This window comes from Alnus glutinosa, chromosome 1 (genome assembly GCF_958979055.1).
Source record: "Alnus glutinosa chromosome 1, dhAlnGlut1.1, whole genome shotgun sequence".
NCBI classification, from domain to species: domain Eukaryota; kingdom Viridiplantae; phylum Streptophyta; class Magnoliopsida; order Fagales; family Betulaceae; genus Alnus; species Alnus glutinosa.
In genome coordinates this window covers 24,858,714-24,886,629 of record NC_084886.1, presented here as the reverse complement: position 1 = coordinate 24,886,629, position 27,916 = coordinate 24,858,714, and the positions used below count along the sequence as shown (strand labels likewise).

General features: G+C 34.4%; 2 protein-coding genes across 2 annotated transcripts; one reads left to right on the top strand and one right to left on the bottom strand.

The window, feature by feature from the left end:
• Window positions 1-1,130: 1,130 nt before the first annotated feature.
• Window positions 1,131-14,164, top strand: LOC133877768 (anthranilate synthase beta subunit 1, chloroplastic-like). The gene is made up of 7 exons (XM_062316175.1): window positions 1,131-1,513; window positions 4,412-4,482; window positions 4,631-4,668; window positions 4,781-4,891; window positions 6,292-6,391; window positions 8,446-8,581; window positions 13,862-14,164. Exons 1-7 carry the CDS (start codon window positions 1,229-1,231, stop codon window positions 13,964-13,966), a joined length of 846 nt encoding a protein of 281 aa, XP_062172159.1. The 5' UTR covers window positions 1,131-1,228; the 3' UTR covers window positions 13,967-14,164.
• Window positions 14,165-19,900: 5,736 nt separating this feature from the next.
• LOC133877760 (probable xyloglucan endotransglucosylase/hydrolase protein 28) lies at window positions 19,901-22,775 on the bottom strand. Its single transcript, XM_062316164.1, has 4 exons — window positions 22,281-22,775; window positions 22,050-22,150; window positions 21,301-21,509; window positions 19,901-20,704 (listed from the first exon to the last, which is right to left on the bottom strand). Exons 1-4 carry the CDS (start codon window positions 22,468-22,470, stop codon window positions 20,203-20,205), a joined length of 1,002 nt encoding a protein of 333 aa, XP_062172148.1. The 5' UTR covers window positions 22,471-22,775; the 3' UTR covers window positions 19,901-20,202.
• Window positions 22,776-27,916: the final 5,141 nt, after the last annotated feature.

Sequence of the window (27,916 nt, the reverse complement as noted above, 5' to 3'; positions counted from 1 at the left end):
TTAACGATGTATCTTGATTGGGAGAAGCAGGAAGGACTTCAGGTTGATATGTTGGTATACGTGCAAGGTAGTGCCATGGACCAAACGGACTACGTGAACCATTATTCTTTCAACATTGCGATTAAGAATGATATACGTGCACGACGACTTATAATAATTACTCTAGATCTTGAGAAGATTACGAACTCATATGTAAAGTGTATGTTACTTTAATGTACAAGAATGATATCAAATCGCTGGTCAATATTTATGTGCGTTGGGTAATCGCATGTAGTATTATGGAAACAGCTTCTTCAAAAAGGAATATTTCAAATCCTTTGTCATGGAACAAAACAATAAGGAATATTCTTTTAATGTAGATTTAATTAAATTGATTATCTTAAAACTCGGATTCGAATGTTTCAGTGGTATTTACTGAAATTTTGTTTTGTACAAATAAGACAGGCAAATGCCCATGAATCTTACGAATCGTACCAAGCTACATTCTTGATCGATGCTATGCATCGTAGATTTGGCTTATGCGCTTAAAAAAAAAAAAAAAAATTACAATAAATGTGTGATAGTTTTTTCAACGTCCAAATTTAATTCTATTCTTTATATTTTTCATGAAAAATTTGAAACTAAAAAAAAAAAAAAAAAAAAAAACTACAGTACAAACAATGTAGGTTTTTACCGGACCGAGGCAAATTCATGGTCAATGGCATGCTGCTTAGGATGCCGCCAAACTACATTCCTGGTCTACGTTATAGTATTAACTGCGGGCTACCAATTTCGACCAAACTTTCAAATATCAATGTCTATTTGAAGCAGATATCATTGAACCCGCCCGCTCTGTACAAGCAGGGTGAATCCAAACCGTATATGTTTTTCATAATCCATTAAATACTATTTAACGGAGGCACCGACATAAGTTTATGAACCAATCACTGAAATAGTCAATGAAGCTTACAAGATTTGAGAAAACCAAAATTCAATTATCAATGTAATTATTGCCTAATCCGCGCGCGCCAATTAAATGTCTTAAATCTTTTTACTTTTTAAAAGAATAATTTTCAGAAGAAGTCGGATATGTGGTATCTACCACAGATTCTTCACATGTCAGAAATTACTTTCCAAATGTTTTTTTCCATGGAAAACGTTATTCTTGCTGTCCATGTGTTGATCCCTGCTTGTCTATATGTAGAACGTTACTCTGTCCCCTTCTCCAACAAGCACACACGCACCGAGAATGGCTGCTCCTGCGCTCTCCCATGCCTCTCTGGTTCAGCCGAAGCCCTCCTCCTCCTCCTCCTTCATAGCCCTCCAAACCCCCCGCCTATTTCCCCCCCACCACCTCTCCACACGCTCCTCATGTGCTTTCCTTGTCAACAGGCGAAATGGGTTCGTCCCAAAAGCTTCATTGACGGCCGTCACCACCCAATCAAACTCCAACTCCCCTTTTCCCAGCAAAAAGCCCACCAAACCCATCATCGTCATCGACAACTACGACAGCTTCACCTACAACCTCTGCCAGGTTCGTCTTTTTTCTTCTTTTCGTTTTATTTTATTTTATTTTATTTTTTTTCTTCCTGGGTTACTATTTGTTAATGATCATGTGTTTGTGCATGCAATTTTTGCTGTTTGGTTGTGGAGAAAATGTGAGAAAGTAAGTTAAATTAATGTCTATTCGTCTTTTGTTGTCTGAATGATTCTGATACAGAAGTTTTCAGTGAAAGATTTGTATTTGGTGTAATTGAGTCGAAGATTCTTGATTGCATAATTCACATTTCTTATTCCCCTGTATATGGGCTACCTCAAAATGGGCTAAAATGTATTTTGGGTGATGATCGTTCTGGGTCCTTTTTCTATCTTAATTTGGAAGGGAAAGAGGAATTTTAGGATCCCTACAATTTCTTTAAAATTGTAGATTCTCAAATTACGTGAATTTAGGTCGTTTTATGCATCGAACGACATGAAAGATGCTATATATTAAAAATGTGACATGTTAACGATGAGAATTGAGTATATTTTTATGAGATTCTTACACTTTATGTCGAATAAAAGATTTGAGTAAAAAACTGTCTTTTGGTTTAGTAAAGAAGAAGAGTCTCTTCAAAAGTGAAGAAAAAGCCTTTTAGAATGAATTTTTTTTTTTTTTTTAATTGCCTCGATAACATGTCATATATTTAATATGTAGCATTTTTCATGTCATTTGATATAAAAAATGCTTGAATTCACATAATTTGAGAATATAAAATTTCTTTAAAATTGTAGAGGATCGTAATCCAAAAGAGGGAGGGAGGAGGGAGATTGAGATTTTGTTCCTTTCCAAAACGGAATGTTTCACCACATTAAAACAAAATGTTTTAACCGAAGTGAAGTGTTGACCATTATGGAAGAGCCATGGCTTCCTGCAGTGAAAGTAGACAAACTTTACAATTTTGGAGGACATGATATGGACAAGGATAGCTTTATTGCCCCATAGAATTAGATATAGGCTATTATGTTACATAATCGCTGATTTATCTGATATTGCCGAATACGACAATTGATACTGATAGCACATTTGTAAAGGCCTATATATGCCCATTGGTGGTGGTTACGTTTTGATACTGGCCAATATAGGTCGTTATCCAACAATCTATATCAGTTCTGACCATCTCTGGGTTTGGAAAAGTTTTGCGGCCACGACACCACAATACGTTATTTAATGCCCATCTGTTATTGCTAATTGGTCAAGTATTGAGCCAGCTGAGGTCTCTGTCGCCCATCTACACCACCTGCATCATTCTCTCCTATAAGAACTTAGTGCTCAATGCAGACAGGCTTCACTCTTCCTCCACTTAACATATTGTTCACATGGAACAAACTTGACCTGGACCAGAACATTGATTGAAGTTTTTCCCATATTGTTTATAAAAGTGATGACTGCTTCCATTAGTATGCCAATCAGAATTCTGGTCTAATATCCACCAGCCATTAGTGATCACCTCAGTCTATCTACTACCTTCGCTTTGGCTTAGCCATACCAGCCATTTCAGCCAAAAGCCATAACTTCCTACTAAACTAAACGACATGGTATGGCCAATTCTATTCATCCAAAAAAAAAAGTAGTATGGGCAATTTGCCAGCCCAAACATTATCTATCTTAGTATTGTATTAGCCTACATTTCAACATGCCACAAACAGATAAATTTCACCTTACCACACCATCAAAAAAAGTCATTGGAGGTGAGGTCAGTCTAAAAAAAATACATTTTGATATGATTTTCAGTAATTTATTCTTAGTTAAAGGAGTTTTATTATTTTCTTTTTGATTGTGACGGAGAATGCTTCTTATGGAGGAAAGCTATTTTTAGTGGTTTCACTAATGTATAGCAGCTAATGTAGCATAGATATTTATTAACAGAGTCGAATCACAATGAATTCCATTATGGCTACTGAAGATACTGAAGATGGCAAGGAAAAGTACTGAAGCCTCCAGTTTTAGTTTCTCTTTTAAGCGATGGACAGAAAAATTGCTTGTCATATCATGTTAACATTTGAATTTTTGGTCCTTCAATGTTGAAATGAACACAGCTGGTGTCCCCTAATAAAATGCAGTATTTATGGCTAATGACATTTCATTTATTTTTTGCCTTTTTGGGAAAACGACTGGAAAGATGTTACCAAAGACAGCTACCTGTGGCACAAGGAATGATTGTAGACAGTGACACCTAATTATATCATTGCATTTTTTGACACAATGTGTTTCATATGCCCACTTTTCAATTTTTTTATTTTATTTTATTTTTTATCATAGCAAGCTGTTTTTTTTTTTTTTTTTTTTTTTTTTCAGCAGGTTGGAATTTTTTTGTAATGTCATTTTCTTGTGCATTTAATCTTCCAGGCTGTTGGTACATAATCTACCCACTTGATTTAACAAAACAGAATAAGAGTTCAATGTTATGTCTAAACTTTTCCACTGCCATTAAATTTAAGAGTAGTGTAGGAAGGAGAGGATATCTAGTGAGGAATGAGGATAACCCTCTTACTTTGTGTTGATTGAAAAAAGAGACAGGCAAGAGAAAAAGTAAAGGAGAAAAAGAAAAAGACCTCAATCTCTAATTTGTTGTTTCACTTGAAATTAGTTATAAATTCCTTTGCACAGTTATAAAAAAAATAGTTAACTAGTCCCATATCCTTTCACTTATCTGCATAATCAGCTAATCCATTCTCGCTCTTCTGAACAAGTTGAAGTACTTGTTAATATTGTAGAGGCTTTTCTGCTTTTTCTTTTCATGGGAATGGGAGTTTACATTATGAAAAGTCAGTTATAGTGTAAAGTTACTTCTTTGTAAACAATTTGCTATATAGTTCTCTTACTATCTTTTATTGATTGTATTTAGAAAAAAGAAACTATTAGTCTAATACCTTTTTTTTCATTCTGAAGTATGTGGGAGAGATAGGATGTTACTTTGAAGTTTACCGGAATGATGAAATAACAGTGGAGGACTTGAAAAGGTAAGGACTGATATTGTTGTTTGCTTATCTACATGATGGTATTTTGGGCCGTGAACAATTTATATGGAGCATATCTCACTTAGCATGTCTTGTGTAATATTTCTATGGAGCATAATCATATCCGTTACTCTTTCTGCTATTTTTATAGGATGAATCCCAGAGGAATCCTGATATCCCCAGGGCCAGGTAAGAGTTTTTTGGATGTGTTGTTTTTAACTGCAGACAGTAAATGCCTAGTAAAAAGGGGAAAGAAAGGAACTATTTTATCTCAAGATTTTTCACACCATTCTTTTTATAGGTGCCCCCCAAGATTCTGGGATATCATTGCAAACTGTATTGGAACTTGGACCTACTGTACCTCTATTTGGTGTGTGTATGGGTTTGCAGTGCATTGGAGAAGCTTTTGGAGGTGAGTCTTCTTAGATGTCTTCAATCTTGTAAGCCATCCCAAATAGTATTTCTTCATCTGAATGGATGATTATGTTGATTTTGAATTGTGTTGCAAAATTTATACCATCTCTATTAAAATGGAAAATGGGTTTCATGCCCCATTTGTTTCGGCGTAAAATGTTTTCTGTTAGAAAATGTTTTCAGTTAAAGCCATTTTTTAGGAAAATGATTTCAGCTGAAAACATTTTTCAGTGTTTGGTTCTTACAGAAAATCAATAAATATTTCTTGTATTTTCATTCAATCATATTAACCTATAAATATCAACTTTTATTCACAACATAAACATATTGATATAAAACAACTAAAAACAATCAACCTAAAAATTACATTTAATTAAAATATACACATCTTGACTAACAATGATCATATATTTTCATATAATCTGAGGAGCTGCGAGGAAGAGTGGGACGGCAAATTTGAGCTGCATAGGAAAAGAGTGAGAATGGAAGGCTTTCAGGGGTGAGATTGAGATCCAGTACAATTACATGTCCATATTGTTTGCAATTTGGGTGGGCAATTGTGAGAGAACCCTTGTGGGGTCCACCTGTCCAGGTAGGTGTTTGTGCAGCTCGAGACCTGATCAGGCTGGTAGGCCCCATAAGGGACCCTCTTACAATTGTCTGCCCAAGGGTGTGGGAGAGCGACAAAAAATTGTTTACACAAATGAGAAGGGTAAACCATTTTACGCCTCGTGAATGTTACTTTCCTTGGTCAACTGAAAACAATTTCAGGTTGACCAATATTTTACGCCATGCCAAACATTGAAAAATAGGGAAAACCTTTTCTAGAAAACATTTTACGCAGAAGCAAACGAGGCCTTAGTGTTGTGACTTTCCTATTTGTGGATGATAAACTGGATAACTGCTTCTTCATGGATTCAAGACCCATTGAATGTGTGTGTAACATATCAATAATAATAATAATAAATGCTGCTTTGTGAGTTTCTAATGCAAACCTTTTGTGTTTTTGGACTTGTGGCCTTTGTAGTTGATGCTACATCTTTTCCTGTGGAACAAGAGCCATGTAGCCAATACAGGCTATATTCCTCCTTTTAAAGGGAGAGGTCTAGCATTTAACCCATGGAAGGGAGGGCCCTGGGTAGGGGAGGTGTACTATGAAGCCTATTACTTCCTTTTTATGCAAGCCTTTTGTGTTTTTGAACTTGTGCCCTTTGTTGTTGATGCTACATCTTCCCCCTTGGAACAAGAGCCATGTAGCCAATACTGGCTATATTCCTCCTTTTAAAGGGAGAGGTCTAGCATTTAACCCATGGAAGGGAGGGCCCTGGGTAGGGGAGGTGTACTATGAAGCCTATTACTTCCTTTTTTATGCAAGCTTGTGTTTTTGTTTAATTGCAGGGAAGGTTGTGCGTGCTCCTTCTGGTGTCATGCATGGAAAGAGTTCTCTTGTATATTATGATGAGAAGGGGGAAGAAAGCTTGTTCATTGGGTTATCAAAGTATAAACTTTACTCCTTTTTACAATATCCTTAAAATCTTGTACTTCCTTTTATGATATACATTACTTTTTGCTTCTGACTATAGAGTTTTCTTGATTGCAATATTTTACGTTATCAAGTTCATTTATTTAAGAATTTTTCAATTTCCTTTGCTAAACTCTGATTACATTATACCATTAGTTATTTTTTTTGCAAATGGGTTGACTTGACTATTTGTGATTGAACCTTTTAAAGGTTTGGAGCACAATGTGTATGTTCCAGGTAGTACTTAGTAAAATACCTGTTGCCTGTTGGTACATGCTCTCTGGGAATACACCAAATCAGAGTCATATATGAAGCTGCTAGCTTCATCAAGTACCATTACGTTTTGATTAATAAGCTCATTCTGGTGGCTTACATGTAATCAACCATTTTTTGTTAGATCATGCTCTTAATATATACTGCTCATGATATGTTCAATTCAATTATTTCTTATGCTGGAGTATGTGACAAGCTGAGTAGTAAGCTGTGACATGGCTTATGAATCTAAAGAACATGACCGATATATGAATTATACTAGTTATATATTCAATGTATATTTACATATACTCATAACTAATGCAATATGCCAGACAGAAAAAACTTTAGAATATTTGTTTGTCATAGAAATATCAGAAAAGTGGATCCACTTTCTTTGGGATTCAAGTAATATCCGCAGATTTAGGGGATCTAGTCAGGGCGAAGCCCCAGATGCCCCAGTTGTTAAAAAAAATAATATATATATATCCGCAGATTTTCTTTTCAGCGTCTGAATTACGCACATCATTAGCAATTTATATTTGCTAACAAATGAATGAAACTTGAGTAGAAGACTTAATGTGAATCAGGGTTTCATGGCTTGTAATATGGGTTTCTTCCCACCATTTGTACTCAATTTAGAAGATAAAATTGTATCTGGCTTGCTGATACTTCCTAGTGATTAATAGGTTAATATGGGTTAGTAAAGAGTTGGAAGTGTGGGATATTGTAGACTAACTAGGGGATTTTTTTTTATATATAAGTAATCGAATTATTACTAAAAGTGAAGGGCACTACCCGGGTACACAAAGAAGGATACAAGAGAAAAACCTAACTAGAAAGAGAAAAAAGAACAAGGAAATCATGGAAGCTAAGCACTAACGAAGCTAAGAACGCAGCTATCTAAGTATAAAGAGTACTAAAAAATAAGGAAGTCATGGAAGCTAAGCACCAAGACAAACTAGGGGATGTTGTGCATGGTTTAAGAGTTTCCTCTAATGTCACAAGTTTGTAATTTCCATCTTGGTGAAATGTATGAGGATGCTCTTATCTCTTTGGATTACTTTTGACGATAAAATGTGTATTGCCTTTTCTTATGAAGTTTGCAATTTTTATTAAAAGGAAACCTCTTAATTTGATTGCAGTGTCCAAACCTCTTATTTTGCTAAGTAATGTATTATACATATGTTTGCCGTTTGTCCTTCTATCTGAACATTATATAGAATGATATGAGCACTTCTTTTTCTTCCATGATAGTTCTGCCTTGTATTTAATTTTAAAATGGTACATTGGTCCTAGTGTCTCTAACTAGCGATTATTTACCTTAATAAAACTGCTGACTAGGATAGGGAAAAGTCAATTTTAGGAGCTCAAGTCATTATTTTTCTATACTTTGTATCTTTGGACAACAACTTTTGTTTCTCCGTTAGTAATTAGTTATCATGATTTTCTTCTTCTCTTTTCTCCTTCTGGTTAGGTGTTTTCTCATGTATACTTCATGTGTACCTGAGGTGTCTTACGCTTTTGATGATATTTCTATTACTTATTAAAAAAATAAATAAAAAATAAAAAATAAAAATTGGGTTATATGAAACACAAGGTTAGGAGCCATCTGAGTTTACCTTTCCTTTTGTTCTCTCCTACCTGTTTCCTTTGACTAAATCTCAGTGGAAGATGTCCTTTTATCTGTTATTGCTGGTATCTGCTTGTTCCTCTTTTGCTGTATCAAATTTTAAAACCGAAGATGTTGATATATCTTATGGTCTGTGTCTTTTCAGCCCATTCACTGCTGGTAGATATCACAGCCTGGTGATTGAGCAGGAAAGTTTTCCTGGTGATGAACTTGAGATTACCGCCTGGACAGAGGATGGACTGATAATGGCTGCTCGTCACAAGAAATATAAGCATCTACAGGTAAGATATTTTTCTTCCTTTTCACTTATTATGTACTGAGGGAGAAAATTTTGTTCAGAGGAATTCATGAGGCTGAAGGCTCCATTGGCCTAAGAAAATGTAACTAATGCAATTACTACACCAACTTGTGGACTTAGAAGATGAGGTGTCCTTAAATTTTCTCAGTTTCTGATACTGGAGAAGGTGGGAAATTTGTTTGAAAGCCACAACCTCTACAGTGCCAAACCCCCCCAACCCCCCCCCCCGCTCCCTTTTTCTTTTGGCTTATTCTTTGGGTGCAAAGAATTAGTTCTAATGAATGAAAAGAGTCATAATATTTTACAGACTAGGCCAATGAATTTGGTCTTCAAATTGTGAGACCACAATAGGAATGGGAAAGGAAAAACTATGTACTTGATATATTCAGTAGAATTATGCACATAAAAATTGTGGTAAAAATTCGATTATAGAGAAGCGTGAAAGAAGAAACTTGTTATAAAGGACCTTTCGCTTTAGTTTAGACATGGTCTTTTAAGTATTGATGGGTCTTGTACTAGGTAATGACTAATGACCCTGATACTCTATAGTAGATTATGATGTAAAGAATTTATATTATTACTAGGAAATGACTTAATGTAATATGTTTACAGAAAAGACATGCACATGCAGTTGAAAGTACCATCTTCAGGACATTTAAATTGAATTTCAGTTATAAGCATATATATATATAGTCTCACAGACAGTGTAGTATATTTGTTCTTATTTAGACATTTGTGTGTTTGTGCATGTGCGCATTAGAACGCTGATCTTGATTGTTTAGGAATGGTAAGTGAACTTCTTCAAACAGAAAAAATTTTGTACATGCAGTATATTTTGTGTAGGTAAACCAGATCAAACTCAAACTAACAAAAAATTGAGAGATTAGACAAATTGCATAAAAATTCAAAGTAGTTCAAGTTGATTACATTTTAAGGATAGATTTGAAACAAAACTAAACCAGTTTTTTAGGTTGTTTTAATATTAACACCCCCCCCCCCCCCCCCCCCCCCGCGCGCGCGCGCCCACCAACATTAAAAGTGAGAGAAAGTAGAATCCTAACTCCACCACTGTCGATATCGATGCGTGCAGAATTATGTGAGAGTTTGTCTATATTCTTGATGATGCAGGGTATTATGGGCTTTCTTACTAGGAAAGATGGTGAATATGATTTAGTTGCTTGCAGTTTAGAATGGAACAAGTTAAGGTTGAAATTAAGAAATTAACTGTTGAATTAGTGGCCACAATAATGGGATTTTAGGGTTCAATGGATGTATCAGAAGTGTCAAGGTTATGGTCAAATAAGACAAGGAAAGATCAACCTTGGAAACTGTGAGCAGTGACATAAATATTATCAAGGCTTGATTTTGTTCTTTCAGCTGCTAGAGTTGATTGTTTGATGGAGGGAAGGGTTGGGATTCGTAAAGTGTGGGTTCAAAGGTTTAAAGAGATTGGTGATCAGGTTCGGATGCATGCTTTGAAGAGGTGGAAAAGGTGAAGGCAATTGAAGAAGTGTAGAAAAGATAGAAAAAAGGAGATAACGAAGGAAAGAGCACTTACAATATCACGGGATGAACAAAGCAAAGCTGCAAGTCTCAATTCCATTTCACCAGACCCATAAGGAGCTACAAACCTGTTATAGGGCAGGAAACCCTAATAACTTCTATGGACACTAAACCCCAGACAAAAAGGGTTTCTTTATTAGTTTCTTTGCCTTTAAATTGGCACAATGCCCAGAGCCATGGTGTTAGGCTTCCAAAAAGGTTAGTTTTCTCTAGTCATCCAAGAGTTTTGCTGTCATTTGAGCATGCCTAATGGTGATTTCTATTAAATGCATGCTTTGTCCTCATTCAGACCTTCATTACCATGACTCTGTTCTTCAAACAAAAACTAGGTTAATAAAGAATGTAAGGGTAAATATATGAAGTTAAACCATTGAAACAGCTACAAAAAGAGCCTAATTTACAACAGGTAAAGAGAACTAAGTTGCTCTCTTTGACTGCTTCTTGACATGTCCTGCTTCCCAATAGCTAACTCTTCCTTAGGTTGATCTTTGAAACTTAACTGCTCTAGAAAGTAGTTGAATATTCAAGATAGGAGCTTGCACCATATGACCCCTAACAAGCCAGCGTATTCTCTTTCCTAACAAGTCAACTAGAGGATACACCCACCATGGCACAAATGGAGTTCATGATGGATTTCTTTTCTTAACACCCTTGAGTTCCTACAGAAACATGGGTAAGATTTCAACTTGCCGGTAGTCTTTGCAACAAATGGCAGTTCCTCTCACCATTAACAAGTGGTGGGGTGAGGTGTTGGGCTGTGAGGATGCTCAACCACATGGATAGTTCAATGTAAGCGCCTGACCCTGGGATGTGGATCATCCAAGGCACATTAGCATTGCGTACTTCTCTTGTTCGAACTGGTATTTGAAACCAAACTTCTTCCCAGGAGAATAGATTGGGTGATTTAGGTGAAATCCAATCTAGATCCAACTTTCTATTCACTCATGGGATCCATATTCAATCTCTTAGAGGTTTGTTAGTGGTAATAACTTATCAAAAAAACATTGATACTTTCAACTCCATTTCCCATCATTATGTGTTTATGCTTTATGCAGACATGTAACTTGAGAATGTTTGGATAGCAAATTGAGATCAGGAATTCCTAAGGTTTTATGCAAACTTGATCTGGAAAAGGATTTTGACCTTGTTAATTGGGACTTCCTTTACTCTATTTTGAGGCGCGATGGGTTTGGCTCTAAATGGAGGAAGTGGATTTCTGCATGTATTTCCATGGCTCGCTTCTCGATTCTGATTAACGGCAGCCCGCATGGCTTCTTCGGTAGCTCTCAGGGACTTCGCCAAGGGGACCCTCTCTCCTCTTCTCTTTCTTTTAGTCATGGATGCCTTCAGTGGGATGCTTTCTAGAGCGATGAATGGGGGCTTTCTTTCTGGCTTCCAAGGTAGACAATCGCAACAATTCCCCGTTGGAAATTTCACATCTATTGTTTGCAGGTGATACTCCTATTATGTGTGATGCTAACATGGATTTGATAATTTGGACCACATTCTCCTATGTTTCGAGGCCATTTCGGGTTAAAGGTTAACCTTAAAAAATTCGAGTTAGTATCGCAGTGGGGGAGGTCCCTCACATTGAGGAGCTGGCTAATATTCTCTGTTGTAATATCTCTTCTCTTCTGTTGCATTACTTGGATCTTCCTCTAGGCGCTCCGTTCAAATCTAAAGCCATTTGGGATGGGATGGTTGAGAAAATGAAAAAAAGGCTGGCGAGTTGGAAGAAGATTTACTTGTCCAGGGAGAAGGCATCTTACTCTCATCAAGAGTACGCCTTCTAGTATTCCCAATTATTTGTTATCTCTCTTCCCTTTACTAGCTAGCATAGCCAGAAGACTTGAGCGTTTTCAAAGGGACTTTCTATGGGACAGCTTTGGTGTGGATCACAAGTTACATTTGGTATATTGGAAGACTGTTTGTTCCCCAATTGCAACAAGAGGGTTGGGTTTAAAAATCTTATTCTGTTTAACAAAGCCTTGCTCAGTAAATGGCTTTGGAGTTTTGAAAATAAATGGAGGCAGATTGTGTCAAAGTATGGGATCCAAAGAGGGGGGTGGTGCTCAAAGGAAGCACGAATTACTTATGGGTTGAGTCTTTGGAGGTATATTAGGAAAAATTGGGGAGTTTTTTCCAATTTTGTTTCCTATAAGGTTGGGGATGGTCTTCGCATTCGCTTCTGGCATGATATTTGGTGCGGTGATGGTGCTCTAAAGTGTTCTTTCCCTGAATTCTTTTTCTTAGCACGTAACAAGGAGGCTTTGGTGTTAGATTACATGGATCGCTCCAGTCCCCACACCCTTTGGAATCTTAGCTTCATTCAAGATGCTCATGATTGAGAAATTGAATCTCTGGATTCTTTTCTTACTCTTTTATACTCTGTGAACCCCCTTCCGGGAGTAATGGATAGCATGTGTGGACACCTTCGAGCCGCCATTGCAGTGAAGAGCTACTATACTATGTTACATTCAGGTGAGCATACTTCAGTCCCTTGAAAAAACATTTGGAAGGTGAAGGCCCTTCCTCGCATTGCTTTCTTTTTATGGATAACAACTTTGAGTAGAATCCTCACAGTGGACAGTCTTAGAAGGCGAGGGTTTCAGCTGATTAACCGGTGTTGCCTCTATAAGAAGATGAAGAACTCCTTCATTATGAGTATGCCATTAACATTTGGCACTTAGTTCTTAACAGTTTTGGGGTCTCTCGGACCACACCTGGTAACATTTTTCAGCTTCTCCATTGTTGGAAATTTTTTGGGCGAGGACATCTTAGAGAAGCTATCTGAAAAGTTATTCTCGCCTTTTAATGTTAAGCATTTGGAGAAAAATGATTTGTCGGCTCTTTGAGGATAGCGAGACTAATGTACTTCTTAAATCCTCATTTCTGAGACCTCTTCTGAATTGGGCTATTGTTCATGTTCCTAACTTTCCATTAGAGAATTTGGTAGATCTAATTTATTTTCTAGATTGTAGTAACAGTTAGAGCTTTGGTTCTCTTATATACTCTTTCGTGTATGCAGAATTTACGTCTTTTAATAAAATTATTATTATTATTATTCATAAAACATAAAAAATAAAATAAAAAAAACTTGAGAATGTTGAGTACGCTTTTTCCTTATTCTTTTTTTCTCCTTTTGACTTCTCTCAATTCTTGAATTGAGATTCGGTATTTTGGTAGATCATGGAGAAAAGGTGAGCATGGAGCTTTAGCATTGGTTGCCATGATGATGGATATGCTATTCTCTGTAGGTGGATATTTAATCCTAATCCATACCTAATGCAAATGGAATCTGCTGAGGGAGACAGCATTATGAATCTAAATGAGAATATACTCTTAAGGCTGTTTCGTTGTGATTTTGGTAGCATCATTAGGGAACACAGTAGAGTGACTTTTTTTGCTGAAAAATCAATTTTAATATGTGAATGTAGACATTTGGGGAAGGTCTTGAAGTGATACACACATAAACATGTAGAGGATTCAACATAGTTTTGCTATCTGACATGCATGAGGTTTATGAGTTACATTTACAAATCAACATGTACAAAGGTTTCCCTTCTGCGATGTTTTCTAATGGTTTGTTGATGCCTCCTTTCTCGTTCCTTTTTATAGAACGGTCTTTTCTCTTTATGGATACTGCAAGTACAATCTTCATATTAGTAACTGCTGTAACCAAATTGATTTAAAATTGCAGGGGGTTCAGTTCCATCCAGAAAGCATTATAAGCACCGAAGGCAAGGTAATTGTCCGCAATTTTGTCAAACTGATAGAAAGAAAGGAAGCGGAATCTCAGAACTGAGGGTTGGATGGCACAGACGAGTTCTTAAGCCATGTAATAATATATATCATGATATGCAATAAGACTAAAATGCAGTTTCTGTACTTGATTTTCCTTCTTGTTTTAATTTGAAGTCATAGTAACTCCAAGTGTATTTTGCTTTGGATGGATAAAACTTTTTGATGATCATTGGATGGATTTAGGACCGGTTATAATAAACTTCTTTTATTTTGGAAAAAAAAATACAATTTAGCCCCCCAAACTACCAAGACTTGCACTCTAGCCCTCTAAACTACTAAAACATTTGAAAAATGACCCTTTTGGCGAAATATTCCCATAATACCCCTACCACGTGTCATTTTTCAATTAAAAATTTTAAAAAATTAAGAAAAAATTCAAAAAAAAATTTTAAAAAAAAAATTATAAAAATTAAGAACTTAAAAAAAACTACAATTTTTTTTTTTTTTAAAAAAAAAAATATACACACACACACACACACATATATATATATATATATATATATATATATATATATATATATATATATATATATATATATATATATATATATATATATGTATGATGATCGACCGGAGGACTTACTACTTCTTTCCAGCATCGTCGTTGGGCACGATGCACGCCTACAACTCAGCGAACTCGTCTTCGCCTCTTCAGACACGGACATAATTAATTTTCTATCATTCGATGTCTGTGATATTGATCTTTCGAAGGTTATGAATTATTTCAATTTGAATTTTGTTTTGTTACAAACGACGAGCATGTCTATCATCGTTGTGGAAGACCTCGATCGGTTTTTGACAGAGAAATGGACGATGACCGGAGGGGTGTTGGGAAGATTGGGTCGTGGTTGGGAAATAACGCCACCTCAAACACCCATCTTTTTAAAAATAAAAAATAAAAATAAGAAATAAAATTTTAATTTATTTATTTATTAAATTTTTGAATTTTTTTAATTTTTTTTTATTATTTTAATTATTTTTTTAATTAAAAAATTACACGTGACAGAGGTATTATGGGGATATTTCACTAAAAGTGGCATTTTTCAAAGGTTTTGGTAGTTTGGAGGGCCAGAATGCAAACCTTGATAGTTTAGGGGACCATCCGGAGAAATGGTGATAGTTTGGGGGGTTAAATTGTATTTTTCTCTTTTCTTTTTATTCTTTTCTTGGTAAAAGCATCCCTAGTGAACTCTCTAGTTTGAAAGTTTCACCAAATTTTTGAGAAACACCAAAATTTGCTTCATGCATCAAGCTCTTTATTTTTTCAACAAAATAGATTATGTCAGAAACCCTATCCAAATTTGACCCCAAATTCCTTACTCCATTTATTTTTTTATCATTTTTTTTTTTCCTTTTCCCGCTTGTTCCATCTCTTCCTCGGGCCCCTTTTCCTTTCCTTTTCTTTTTCCCTTACCTTTTCTATGACCCGCTGGTGATCCACGACGATGTCAAGCCCAGTAATATTCTGCTCTACGCTGATTTCAATGCCAAGATTGGGGATTTCAACTTGGTGAGGTTGAAGAAGGGGATCTCGTAGAGGAGGGTGTGGTCGAGTATGGAGATGACAACGGGTTGATACTTGAGGAGACGAAGAGTGTGAATACTAGGTTTGATGAGGGTGGTGCTGGGGTGGTTGCTAATCGGTCCCCAGAGAGCTGTGTGGTGAGAATCTTGAATTCGGAGGCGTCACCGAAGAATATGGGAAATGGGTCTGAGTTTGGGAGAGTGAAGGACTTGATCGGAAATGGGTGGATAGCGGCTAAGGATTTGATCAGAAAATTGTCTGCAACTTGGAAAGAGAGAGCGAGATTATGGGAGGGCACTCAAAGAGAGAAAGAATGAAACACCAAGAGAGTGTTGGGTATTTAGCGCTTGAAGGCTGTATACCACCACGCCGCTACTCTGGCCAACATGCGACAGAAGAGATAGAGGTGTAGCCGTTGAGGCTATATCTCCGGATTTCCCTTCCCAAACGTGAGTTTCATTTTTTGTTTTCAATTGATTTAGGATTTGAAATTGTGGTTGAGTTGTGGGTTGGATTTCTATTTGTGATGTTTTGTTGGATGATTCTCGGTATATTGAGTTTCTGTTTAAGGGCTTGAGGATTCGCTCTATTTTGACCGATTCTAATGAGAACTTGAGTTCTCTGTTGATGGCTGATGGGGTGGTGTTTGGTTTTGGGATTTTGGTGATATTGTGTTGATGTTTGTAGTGGCTGAGAATTGGAGTTCTCGATTTTGTGGGTAGCCGATTGTGGTGGAATTGTTTGAAGCTAAAACCGGTTGGGTGTTTTGGTTGGTTGTGGATGGCCGAATGAGAGAGTTTTCTTTTTCTTGGATGGCCGAATGGATGGTGATTGATTAAGAGAGTTTATGCTGTTATGTATTGGTTGATTTTTTTTTCCTTTTATTGAGTATGTTGTTCTAGGGCAATTTTGATGTTCATGACAATTTCAAAGTAGTTAAAGTGGTTGCTCTCAAAACTAAAAAAAAAAATAACATCTAATTAAAATAAAAAATATATTTAAAGAATTTGATGTAAAAAACTTTTTAAAAGTTTATACGAGAGGTGAAAGTTTAATTAAGATTGTTTTTTTTGTAAGCATGATATGGTTATGGGATGGCATAATGCTACAAACAAGTTTGGTTGTGTGAGATCAGATGGATACGAAAATGTCTAGTTCCGAGACATTAGGATCTTCACCAACATTTATTTATTTAGTTGGCAAAAGATGCATCAATTTCAGCCAAATATGGTCGGTCAAGAATCTTGACCAATCTCTACTTTTCTACTCTATATATTAATTTTATTTCCTTGTTTTATTTAAGATCCCAACGACCCTTGCCCCTCTGATCACTCCCCAACAGCCATGTATTACATTATTTGTAGCCTGTAATCGGATCTTTAAAACTTCAAAATTTGTAGGGGTAGGTATTGGGTAGACAGTTAAGTTGATTAATTCACCGACCTTATTTTGATGAACTATATTTTTAAAAATATCGGTTATGTCGGTTAATAGGTGATCGATTAAGTCGGTTAACATTCAGTTAACATGGGTAATAAAACGACGTCATTTTGATTTTTTTAAAGGAAAAAAAAAAAATAGGATCAAACTTTTTCATTCTTACTAAAACGACGTTGTTTCGTTTTATGTCAGTTGGGTTAATCGGTCGGTTAAAAGGCGGTTTGGTTCAGTTCGATAAGTCGATTAAAATTTTAACCGAACCGACTTTCGGATCAAAATTTTATACTGACTACCGAACTGAAATTAGTCGGTAGGCGGTCGATGGCGTTTCAATTCAGTAAGCAGTAGTCGGATAATTTGCCCACCCCTACAAATTTTTATATCAACTAGATCTAATTCTTCTTTGGTTTAATTTCTTGTGTCAATAACTCAATACTCAAGTGTCAATTTTGCTTTGTTGCCGTTTTCAGAACCAAATACCCAGACAAATTTTTTTAGCGGAGAATGATAAGAGAATACCAAACAGCATTATCTCAATAATTATATTATTTTAGCAACAAATTCTGCATGCTCATGGTTTTTATGTTCTTATTTTATTGTTTGACAGTTTTGAGTTGAATTTCAATCAAGAAGAATTGGGTTTCAATGTCTTCGGATCTCCTCCTATTATATGACCCTTTCTAGCTACTGGCATGTCAAATGGGTTTTGAGTCTTCTTTGACCCATTCTAAACCGTTCATTATTTCTACGTGAGATCTTTTATTAGAAATGATAAACTTATATCTTTTCTATATCTCTATACAATTAAGTTTCAAATCTACTATTAAATTTGTGAGACTCAATATAAATTTCATAAATTCAAAGATAAACTTTTAATTAAAATGTAAAAAAAATGTAAAAATGTAATTTCTCGATCTCCTATTATCTTTTTTTTTAATTAAAAAATTAATTATTTCAAAAAAAAATTTATAACTTTCACACAATCAAAACACATAGATAGAATCTGTATGATTGCATGAATCTCATGCGATGTATATGTTTATTGTATAAAAGTTTTAAGTCTTACAAGAATCACCCCTTTTGATTAAGCCAACTACAAAGTGGGCCCGTATTGTCCTTTTTTGATTAAGCTAACTTCAAAGTGGGCCCAAGCTGATTGGATTTAAAGGCTGTTTGAGCTAAAATTAATGATGATTTGCATACAGCTGGCCTCATAATTCTCTTCTAAATTAACAAACTGATTTGACCTTAACAAACCAGTTTCTTAACAAATAACAACATTTCCATATTGACAGTTGAATTGTTTCTAGTGTTTTTTTTTTTTTTTTTTTTTTTTTTTTTTGGGATGCTAAAGAGTGAATTTTGTTCTTCTTTTTTAGAACTCTTTGTTTAGTTTTCATTGAATTCTCATATCCTTCAGCAAAATTGTAACACAGGGATTTTAAAAAGTCTAAAGAAAATTAAAGAGTTAAGGATAATAAAAATAATAGCAAAAACATTGATGATGATATGTGGTGGCAAGGATTAGATTAGTCCTTAAGCTTTGAATATATATGATCAATTTAATCATTGCACATTGTATTTATGACAATTTAAACCCTATGTTAAAATAAAAATCAAAATATTTTTATCAAATATGTTAAACATCCATCATCATAATTTTCTTCCCGAAAGGCAATAGGTAATGCAACCAAGATCTATGGATCCTTCCAAAGATTGGTTGCTTTTGGAGATGCTGGCGTTGCTTAGAAAGAAAGAAAGGGAGAATAAAAGTCAAAAAAAAAAAGGAGACAAACTGCAAATGACAAAGAATAAAAATCTTAAAAAATAATTAAAAATAATGATGGGAATGACCTAAAATCTACCACTAATCATTGTGCTATAGCCAACCGAGTGATATTGAACAAGGCATAAATAATGTAATTTAACTGTTATTAAAAAAAATTAATGGAAAAAAATAGTATTGAGGATTTTATTATTATTTTGTATTTTGAGTTGGTAATATATATATTTTTTTAAAAAAAAAAAAAAAAGAGAGAAAAGAAAGAAGTATTATCAAATAAAATGATTAAGATTCACAACAATTACTTAATGTAAAAGAGCTCATATGAAGTACACATTGTCTAAATAAATTGTAGGTTGTCTAGCTATTTATCCGGATAAATAGATCACATATAGACTTTTTCATATTACCTACCTGGAAAAATTTTACTTATAACCTTTGATTTTTCATCATTCAAACTTTAAAAAATGTCAATTTAGAGTATCCATCTTTCAATTTTTGTCAATTTTAACCTTCCGTTAAAGTTTTCTCTTAAATTTTATCAAAATTCATAAAATACCTATGTTTCGTTTTTTTTTTTTATAAGAAAAAAAAAAAAAAATCAAACATTCAAGCATGAGTATTTTTGCAAATTTCATTAAATTCTGACCAACACTTAAATCATTGCAAAATTATTTTTCCTAAAATAAAAATGAGGAGTAAAAATTTTGACAAGATTTATCAAAAGTTATAAATGAAGTCCTTCTTACCTACCCAAATTATTAGCAATTTGGAGCGGTAATTACGGGGATCGGTTATTTACTGTGAAGTCGTAGTAACAAAGTGCCATTTGCAGCACAACTGCTTCACCTCTTGTCCCCTTCAACGGACCTGGGATTCCTCTAACCATTGACAAATTGTCCCAACGAAGATGACAAGTCTGGCCTTGGAAAATTTGACCGTTTGAATCGATCCCGTATACCTGCGGTAACTGTAACACAACATTGTCCAATGTCAACACGTGACCCCCTTAGGGAACACGTGTTCGCATCTGGCAGTGTCCTGTTGGCACAGAAACAGGGTCCTAAAACACAATAACACAGACTCAGACAGACTCATATTTATACAAAAACAAGAAGATGGGGATTCCAGATAACTTATATATATATATATATATATATATAGAGAGAGAGAGAGAGAGAGAGAGAGAGAGAGCAACTCCACATGCTAAATAATTATTGAACCCATGAGGGTGTGTGTATATTAAAAGTACAGAAACCATCACCAAATTCAATTTATAAAGACATGATCAATGATAAAATAACAGGTATGAACTATACACATACATACCCACCACTAGGAACCATATAAATCTCTGTCACTCTCCATAAATCTATGCTCTCTCTCTCTATACACAAAACAGAAGCTAAATCAAACTGAAGAGGGAAATGAAGAAGATGACAATAATGTCCCATATGACAAAATAATAAACATTGCAGCCTTCTTCTTCTCAAATGGAAGTTGCATCGGCCTGGCTTGCTCGGCTACGGTGGTGGCGTTTCCCATGGTGGCGTCGGCCTTTCCCGAATGTGACAGGGTCAAAAACCCTGAGCCGCTCTGCTTCTTGGGGATTAATCACACACTCGGGCGGGGGAACTTTGTATCGAATGCGATCGTAGCAGTAAGAATATGTCATTTGCTTCTTTCTAAAATTCTCCATTTTGATTCTTTGCACGGGTGTGACACCGGTAGGAATTGCCTGAGAACTTTGAACATTGTCACACTTTGCTAAATGTTCGATGGGATCAACTGCGCAGCCGTGAAGTACAAGATCAGAGAACTCGGTGATATAGGGGGCGTATTTGTAATTAACTCTGTATTTGCCCCCATTTGTAGCCCAATCGGACCCATCCCATATTGTGGCATACAAAGTCATTGGCTTAGCTGGGAAGTCACCACCCAAGGATTCTGTTCGCTTGAACTCCCTAATGGGAATATTGTCTACATAGAATCTACAATGAAAAAACAATTAAAATCAAATTTACTCCGACTTATTATTACCATTATATTGCATCAATTATTTTTATTATACAAAATCTAATTACAAAGGAATTAGTATGATCCAGCAGAATTACAAAACCATTACCCTCCTCTAATCAATTGCAGAGAAAATTGAGAAAGAAAATTAGATAAATTTGACTCAATAAACTCAAATTTTGGGTTCCCTAGTGATGCAGGACAGAAAATACACAATATTTCAATACTTCACTCGTTAGAACATGCATGAAACAGGGAATAACAAAACTAATATAACTGAGTTATGAGAATGACAATAGAAGGTTTGACATCACCTAGTCTATCAACTAAGTGGCCCTTTTTGGGTCGTTTTGATGAAACAGGGGCATCTAGTTTTGGGGGGAGGGGAGCAGATGCTTTTTATATGACAGAGAAGACGAAAGGAAAAACATCAAACCTCCAAAAACAGAAATTACATGCACCACGATATGAGAATGTTCGCTGAATAAATGTTAAACTAACTGATAAAAAAAAAAAGCTAATGCTCTTATCAGAGAATATTTGGAAAAAAAAAATTTATATATATACTTACATGATCCGAGAATCAGTCCAGAGAATGCTGTACTGATGGAAATCTTCTGAGGGATCAAACCAGAGATAGTATCTCTCTTCTCTGCCAACGCTAGTGCTTCCATTACCATAAATATTGGTCTGAATCCTCCAATCTTTGCCTCTGATGTTACCCAAGAACTCAAAATCGATTTCATCGTGTTGCTTCTCAAACATATCACCATTTGACATCTGCAAACATATTACGAGAAAACAGTTGGATTTTTTTGGTCAAAAGTGACAATCTTGAAATATATTCCTCATCGGTATGATCGGTTTGATCAAAATTTTGAATTTAATCTGTTATTAACGACCCTGAAATAAAAAGAAAGAAAGAACAAAGAAAAGATTGTACAGACCACCAAGGTGTTCATATACTCTGAGCTAAAGAAAAATTTCGTATATCCCAAGAAATTCATGGGGATGAAATGTTGGTTTGACCATATTTTCTGGGTCCACAATAGATTTTTAATAAATTCATCTTGCTCTGATTGATGATGTTATTCAGCTGAAGTGCAATCTAAAACTAAAAAACCTTTTAAATAAATACCCAAAAAAAAACTCTGGGTTTGCTCTTTTATCTTGGATAATCTAACCTTAAATATGATTACAACATATTGAAAAACAGAAAACAAAAAACAAAAGAAAAAAACAAAAATAAATAAAATAAAAAGAAAAAAAAAAAAAAAAGGTTATTACAGATTAAACGAGATAATGGAATAGATTACTCACATAAAACGCAACCACAACCCCAGCAGTGTAATCGGCTGGTAACTTAATCGAAGCACTGAAATATCCGTGAAGGTAAAGGTCCTGCGACACAAATCCAGACCCTATACGCACCCAACCATACAAAACAAAACAAAGCAAAAACAAAAAAAAAAAACAACTACAAAAATCAGTCAAAAGCCCCAACAATCAAACGCATATAACATACCAAACCATTTGAAAGCAACAAACAACCTGTCCTCTCATCCAGAGAAAGATGAACCGTTTTCCCGTCCTTATGAACGACCAGATGATCATCCCCAAAAAGCTGGGTATACCCTTCATCAAAGGCCATGATTGGCAAATTCCCGTGCGACGCAGAAGCAAGAAGCGCATGTAGGAAGCAGCAAACCATGAGAAGAAAACCCAGATGAGGGCACCCCATCTTCTTTCTGATCTTTCAGTGTATTTGGTAAACAAATCTAAACAAATACTCTGGGTTGGTTCTTATTTGTGCGTGTGAGTTTGAACTATATAATAAACAGGGGAAAGAAGAAGGAAGAGTGCTGGGGAAGAACCGATATATGCGTGCCTACAGTGAGCGAAATAGGGAGCCGAAAAGGCTAACGAGAAGGAAAGACAAAAGGGAAGAGGAAGAGGTCCCTTTTATTGGTGAGTGACAGAGCGAGAGAGGTGTTGAGAGCTAGCTGTTTATACGTAGACACATTTCTCTTTCTCTTCCTCTTCTTTTTTTTGTTCTTGGATTCTGCATCACACTAATTGAAGTTTGTTATCTTTTTAATTTCTGTCATTATCTCTTTCTCTTTCTTTTCCTTTTTCTTTTTTATGGGTTTTGTGTTAATTACTTGTTAAAGTGGAAAAATCAAAAAGAAAGAGTGGGATTTTTTGTTTGGTAAAGCAGGATTTCAGACTTTCAGTGTGCATGAATTGGTTACCAAAGTACAAACCAACAGGTGCTTCCAGGGCCAAACGGACAAAATTTTAAAATTTTAAAAAATAATAATTAATTAAATTAATTTTTTTAAAAAAAAAACAAATATTAACAAATAATTTAAATATGTAACGTTTGAATATTTTTTCAAACACAAAATAATAAAAAATACCCAAAAACATATTAATTTAACAAACAGAGGATTTTTGGGTAAAGGAATAAGATATTCAAATTACTAAATAACTAATAAAACATAAGTTAATATTCATATCAAATTATGAATAGCTATTTTGCGATTCTACGAGTCACATACACTGAATCGTGGTCTTGTGTTTACACGTGATGATAAAATAGAGCTTTTACGTCATTTCATCCAAACACATTTAGAATATTTAAGAAAAAGAAAAAGAAAAAAACGACCTTTGATTGATAATTTGATAGCCACCTTTGTGTCTATTTTTAAACATTTACATATCTCCAAAAGTTACTACATTTTGAGTCATAAAAATATTGTAGATTTGCATTCTTGAATTTCCATAATTTATAATAGAATTAGTCATGAAATCACACTTCAAGACTTAAATTAAAGGATATCCTATGTCGATCGCCTCTCCAAAATACCATAAGTGAAGGGGATGCAACAGAAGTTGTTCATGCTTTGCATAAAGAGTGTCGTTGTTGGAATAGATCTGGGCAGCTAATTGATGATGGGAAGAGAGTGCACCACATTAAAAGAGATGTAAACGTGACAAATCATTGTTTAGTTTGGGCAGCAATCGAACAAGTCTTTAAAGAACGTTTAGACGGAAAATTATCTGTGATAATGTTATTAAAAAAAAAAATTACGGTTTATAAAAGTGGGAATAATCTTTCACAAAATAAACAGCCGACCAAACATATCTTAATTTAATTTAAATTATCCCTTCCATAATGGTTTTGGCACTTTATCCCCTTTGAAGACTTTAAAACAAATTAAGTCAATCACAAGCTTGCAAAACAAACTAAGGACTCTTCAAAGGAGGATAAAGTGCCAAAACTCTATACTATCAAAAGACTAGCACATATAAAAAGTAGAGATCAACAGTGGGCATACCAATACAACAAAAGTATGAATCATTTGCCCCCACTAAATAATTATTATCATACACTTCTTGGCCCCAAAAAGAGCATCCCCTTTATCAAATTTTCAAATTATTTATGCAACAAAGAGAAAAATAAATAAATCAATAAATAAATAAATAAATAAGAAAGAAAGAAAGGAAATGGGACGGTCCCTTTTTTCAGGTTCGTAAGTTAGATATATATTATCTTCCAGAAATACCCTCCGGTGTACCCAAAAATCTACGGATTTGCCCTCTGCCGTGGCTAAGGTGGGCATTCTGGTGAAATTAGGTGGGCCAAAACTTTACGGCAGTTAATTAATGAAACGCAAAAAAAAAGTGCAACGTGCCCTCCCCAATCAACGAGCCTCGCGTGGGCCAGCATCTAAAATTCGGCGCTAGGTGATTGACGCGGAGATGACACGTGGCAAACGTATTCAATGCGTTAATTTGATTAGCGTTCGGATTACGCTAAAAAACCAAATAAAATTCTGATTCTTTTTTTTTTTTTCTTTTTCCTTTTTATGAAATACTTAAAATTAAATTTAAATCTCTAAAAAGTTACAGAAAACAACGTAAATGAATATATTATTACATTATTCAAAAATTTTCAATAATAAAATATCATATACACTATCAAATTAAATTAAATTAAATTATAACCATAAAATAATTCAACTTTAAAATGTGGAGGATCCTTGTACATGAAGTTTACGTGATGAAGAACAACGCTCCCAGAACCAGAACGGCAACGATTTAATTATGGAGTAGCTTTTTTAGCTTTTGTCAAAATTGTCATACTATAATAAAGCATGCTGATGACCTGGTCACGGATTTCTTCAAAATATTTAAGGCTAGTTTGGATGTGTATTTTTTTTATTATATTTAAAATTATGAATATCGAGTTAATTTATTTTTTGAAATTATGTTTGGATGGTTTAAAAAATTTGAGACAAAGTTATAAAAAAGTTGAATAAAATTTAAGTAAAATTTGAATTATAAAAAACAACCCAAACTTATTTTTAAAAAATAATAAAATATAATATAGAAAAAACAATTGTTACCCAAACATAATCTTAAAAATTACCCCCCCAAAACATTGATTCTACTGTAAAAATGCATAAGTTTAAAGGAAATTAAAATAAATCAAGTCCTCTCTTTCCCAATGTTTTAATTCTTTAATATTTACATTTTTTACTTTAATATTGAAAATAACAGAGACACATATTTTTTGGTCTTAGAAACAAATATTTTAGAACTACTAAAAAGGAAAAAAAATATATATTTAACCCCTAAGTTTTTATCTTATTTGAATTTAGTCATTGAATTTTCAATTTTAAAAATAATGTCCTTAAGTTTTACTCGAATTTTAAATTGTCCCATTATTACTTTGTCGTCAAAGTTAACGATTTTCTATTTGTCATGTGTGTCTCATTTGACATGCCAGGGTCTATCTCAACGTTAAAGTTAATAATTTTTCCTCTAACGTTACAAATCTAAAAAATTAAGATACAAATAAGATGGTTTTTGTTTCTGAATTTGGGTTTTTGTTTTTTTGTTTTTTTATGATTTTACGCTTAATACTATGACATTAATATTAGGTCTTGATATGAATGTTAGTGTGTCAATTGAGACACACGTTACATATAACAAATCATTCATTTTGGGCCATGGAATGAGAACATTATAACTTTAATAGTAGATTGTCGAAAACCTTGTAAAAATTCAAAAATTAAGTGACATTAAAAATAGGGGTTGTAAATTGAGAGGATAAGTTTAGTTTCCTATTTCTCGTGTATTTATTTCATAGGGCAAATTATGGGTTGTTTGGTAAAAAATTTAAAAGGTTTTCTCACTTCTCAAACGCTGAAAATTCTTTTCAATTACCGGTTAACCCAATAGATATTCGGATGACCCACTACTAACACATTTTTTAAAACAACACTACAAAACTCTTTTCAAAAGATACAAAATACTTCTCAAAAATTAAAAATTAAATATTTCTAAAAATATAATTAATCATATTTTTGAGGGAGGAGATTATTCATGTACAATTTTCTTTAGGTGTAGGTGGTTACTGTTTGGCGGCTCGGAGGTGGCCACTAGACAGATTTGATGACTGCGCGATGGCTGCTAGGTCACCACCATGGTGGCTATTTAGTAGTGGCTACCGCCATGGTGGAGGAACACATTTTTATTTATTTATTTATTTATTTTAAAAAAAAAATCTTTTATTTTTTAAAAATATTTCTCAATTTTTGGTTTTTCAAAAACACATCTCAAATATTTACCAAACTAATTTTTCATTTGTGGACTCCAAATGCTACACATTTTTCAAATGTGCCCCACAAAATCAATTCTCAATATACCTTTTCAAAATTCAAAGGAAAAATTATAATTTAACCCTCAAAACTGCTAACCGTTTTGCAAGTAGTCCCACGAACTACCAACGCTTGGACTCTGACTCCTCAAAAACCACCAAAATGTTTCACAATGTGCCAATTGTCCCCATTTTAGCATTTATTGGAACCACTTTTTGTTGATAGCATTTATTTTATGTGAACAGTTGGTAGTGTATTATAGGCATGTTTCGACAAAATAGGCTTTTTGAAACTTTTTGGTAGTTTGAAGGGGCCGGAGTCCAAACGTTAGTAGTTTGTAGGGCTACTTGCAAAATGGCTAACGTTTGATGGGCTAAATTGTAATTTTTCCAAATCCAAAATATAAAATACTTCTCAAATTTTACCAAATGACCCTTAGTTTTTACTTCTAATTTGTTTTGCCAATATTGTTTATTATTATTATTATTGAAAAAAAATATAAAATTAATCCTTATAGTTGCATTGATGGGCAATTAGCTCCCTAAGATTTGACATTGACTTAAAACTTCATGTTGTAAGAAAAAATGACAAATTAGTCCTGACTCGAACTTCCATTTGAAATTTTGACAGAAACCATTAGTGCTTCATTTAAGGTCTTGAGAGTAGTTCGGTCACCTCTTTAATTTTTATTTTCTTATATATATATAAAATGGGACATGTATCGCATTATTATTGATGTTGGATGTAAGTAGAAATTCAATTTAAAGGGGCTGGATTGTATAAGAAAAAGTTTCAGGGGCCAAAATAAGAAAAAAGAAAGGACCGTAATTTTTTTTTTCTAATTTAAAAACTTTTTTAATAATTTTTTTTAGAGGTAATTTTTGTTCCTGCTGATAATATTCGTCAAAATTAAAAAGGAAGTTCAAGTAGGGAGTATTTTGTCATTTTTGCTTGCAATAATAAATTTTAAGTTTATGTTTAAGTGATTAATATAAAAAGTTATTTAAAATATATTATATTATTTTATATAAAATAAATATAATAAATGAATGTCAATCTAATCGATTTTACTTGCTAAAATTTGATTCACCAACAGTAGACGTCACGACGGGACAAGGACTCACAAGGTGACATCTTACCCTCTCCACGTCAACACAAAGTAGCCGTTGCCTCATGATGGGCCCCATTCCATATCAAAAACAGCCTGCAAATTTAGAAACTCGATTGCGTGATTTATGGTCAGGGATGGTCGCCTGCACTCTGTACCGCGAAGTTAACGCCGTTAATCATGGACTCAGTCAATCCCGTTAAGTTGGGAAAAAAGAAAAGCCGAATCGGTGGACTGACTCTCTCGTAACGTCCGTCGAGAAAGGCGTTGAGGCTGAGTCTGTGTGAGTCTGAGATCTGGGCCCAACCTTTCACGCGCAGGAATAAATTATTTTGTTTGATTATGCCAAAAAAAGGAAAAAAGAGAAATTTTGTGAAAAGGTAATGTGGTTAAAGTTTTTCCCCTTTCTA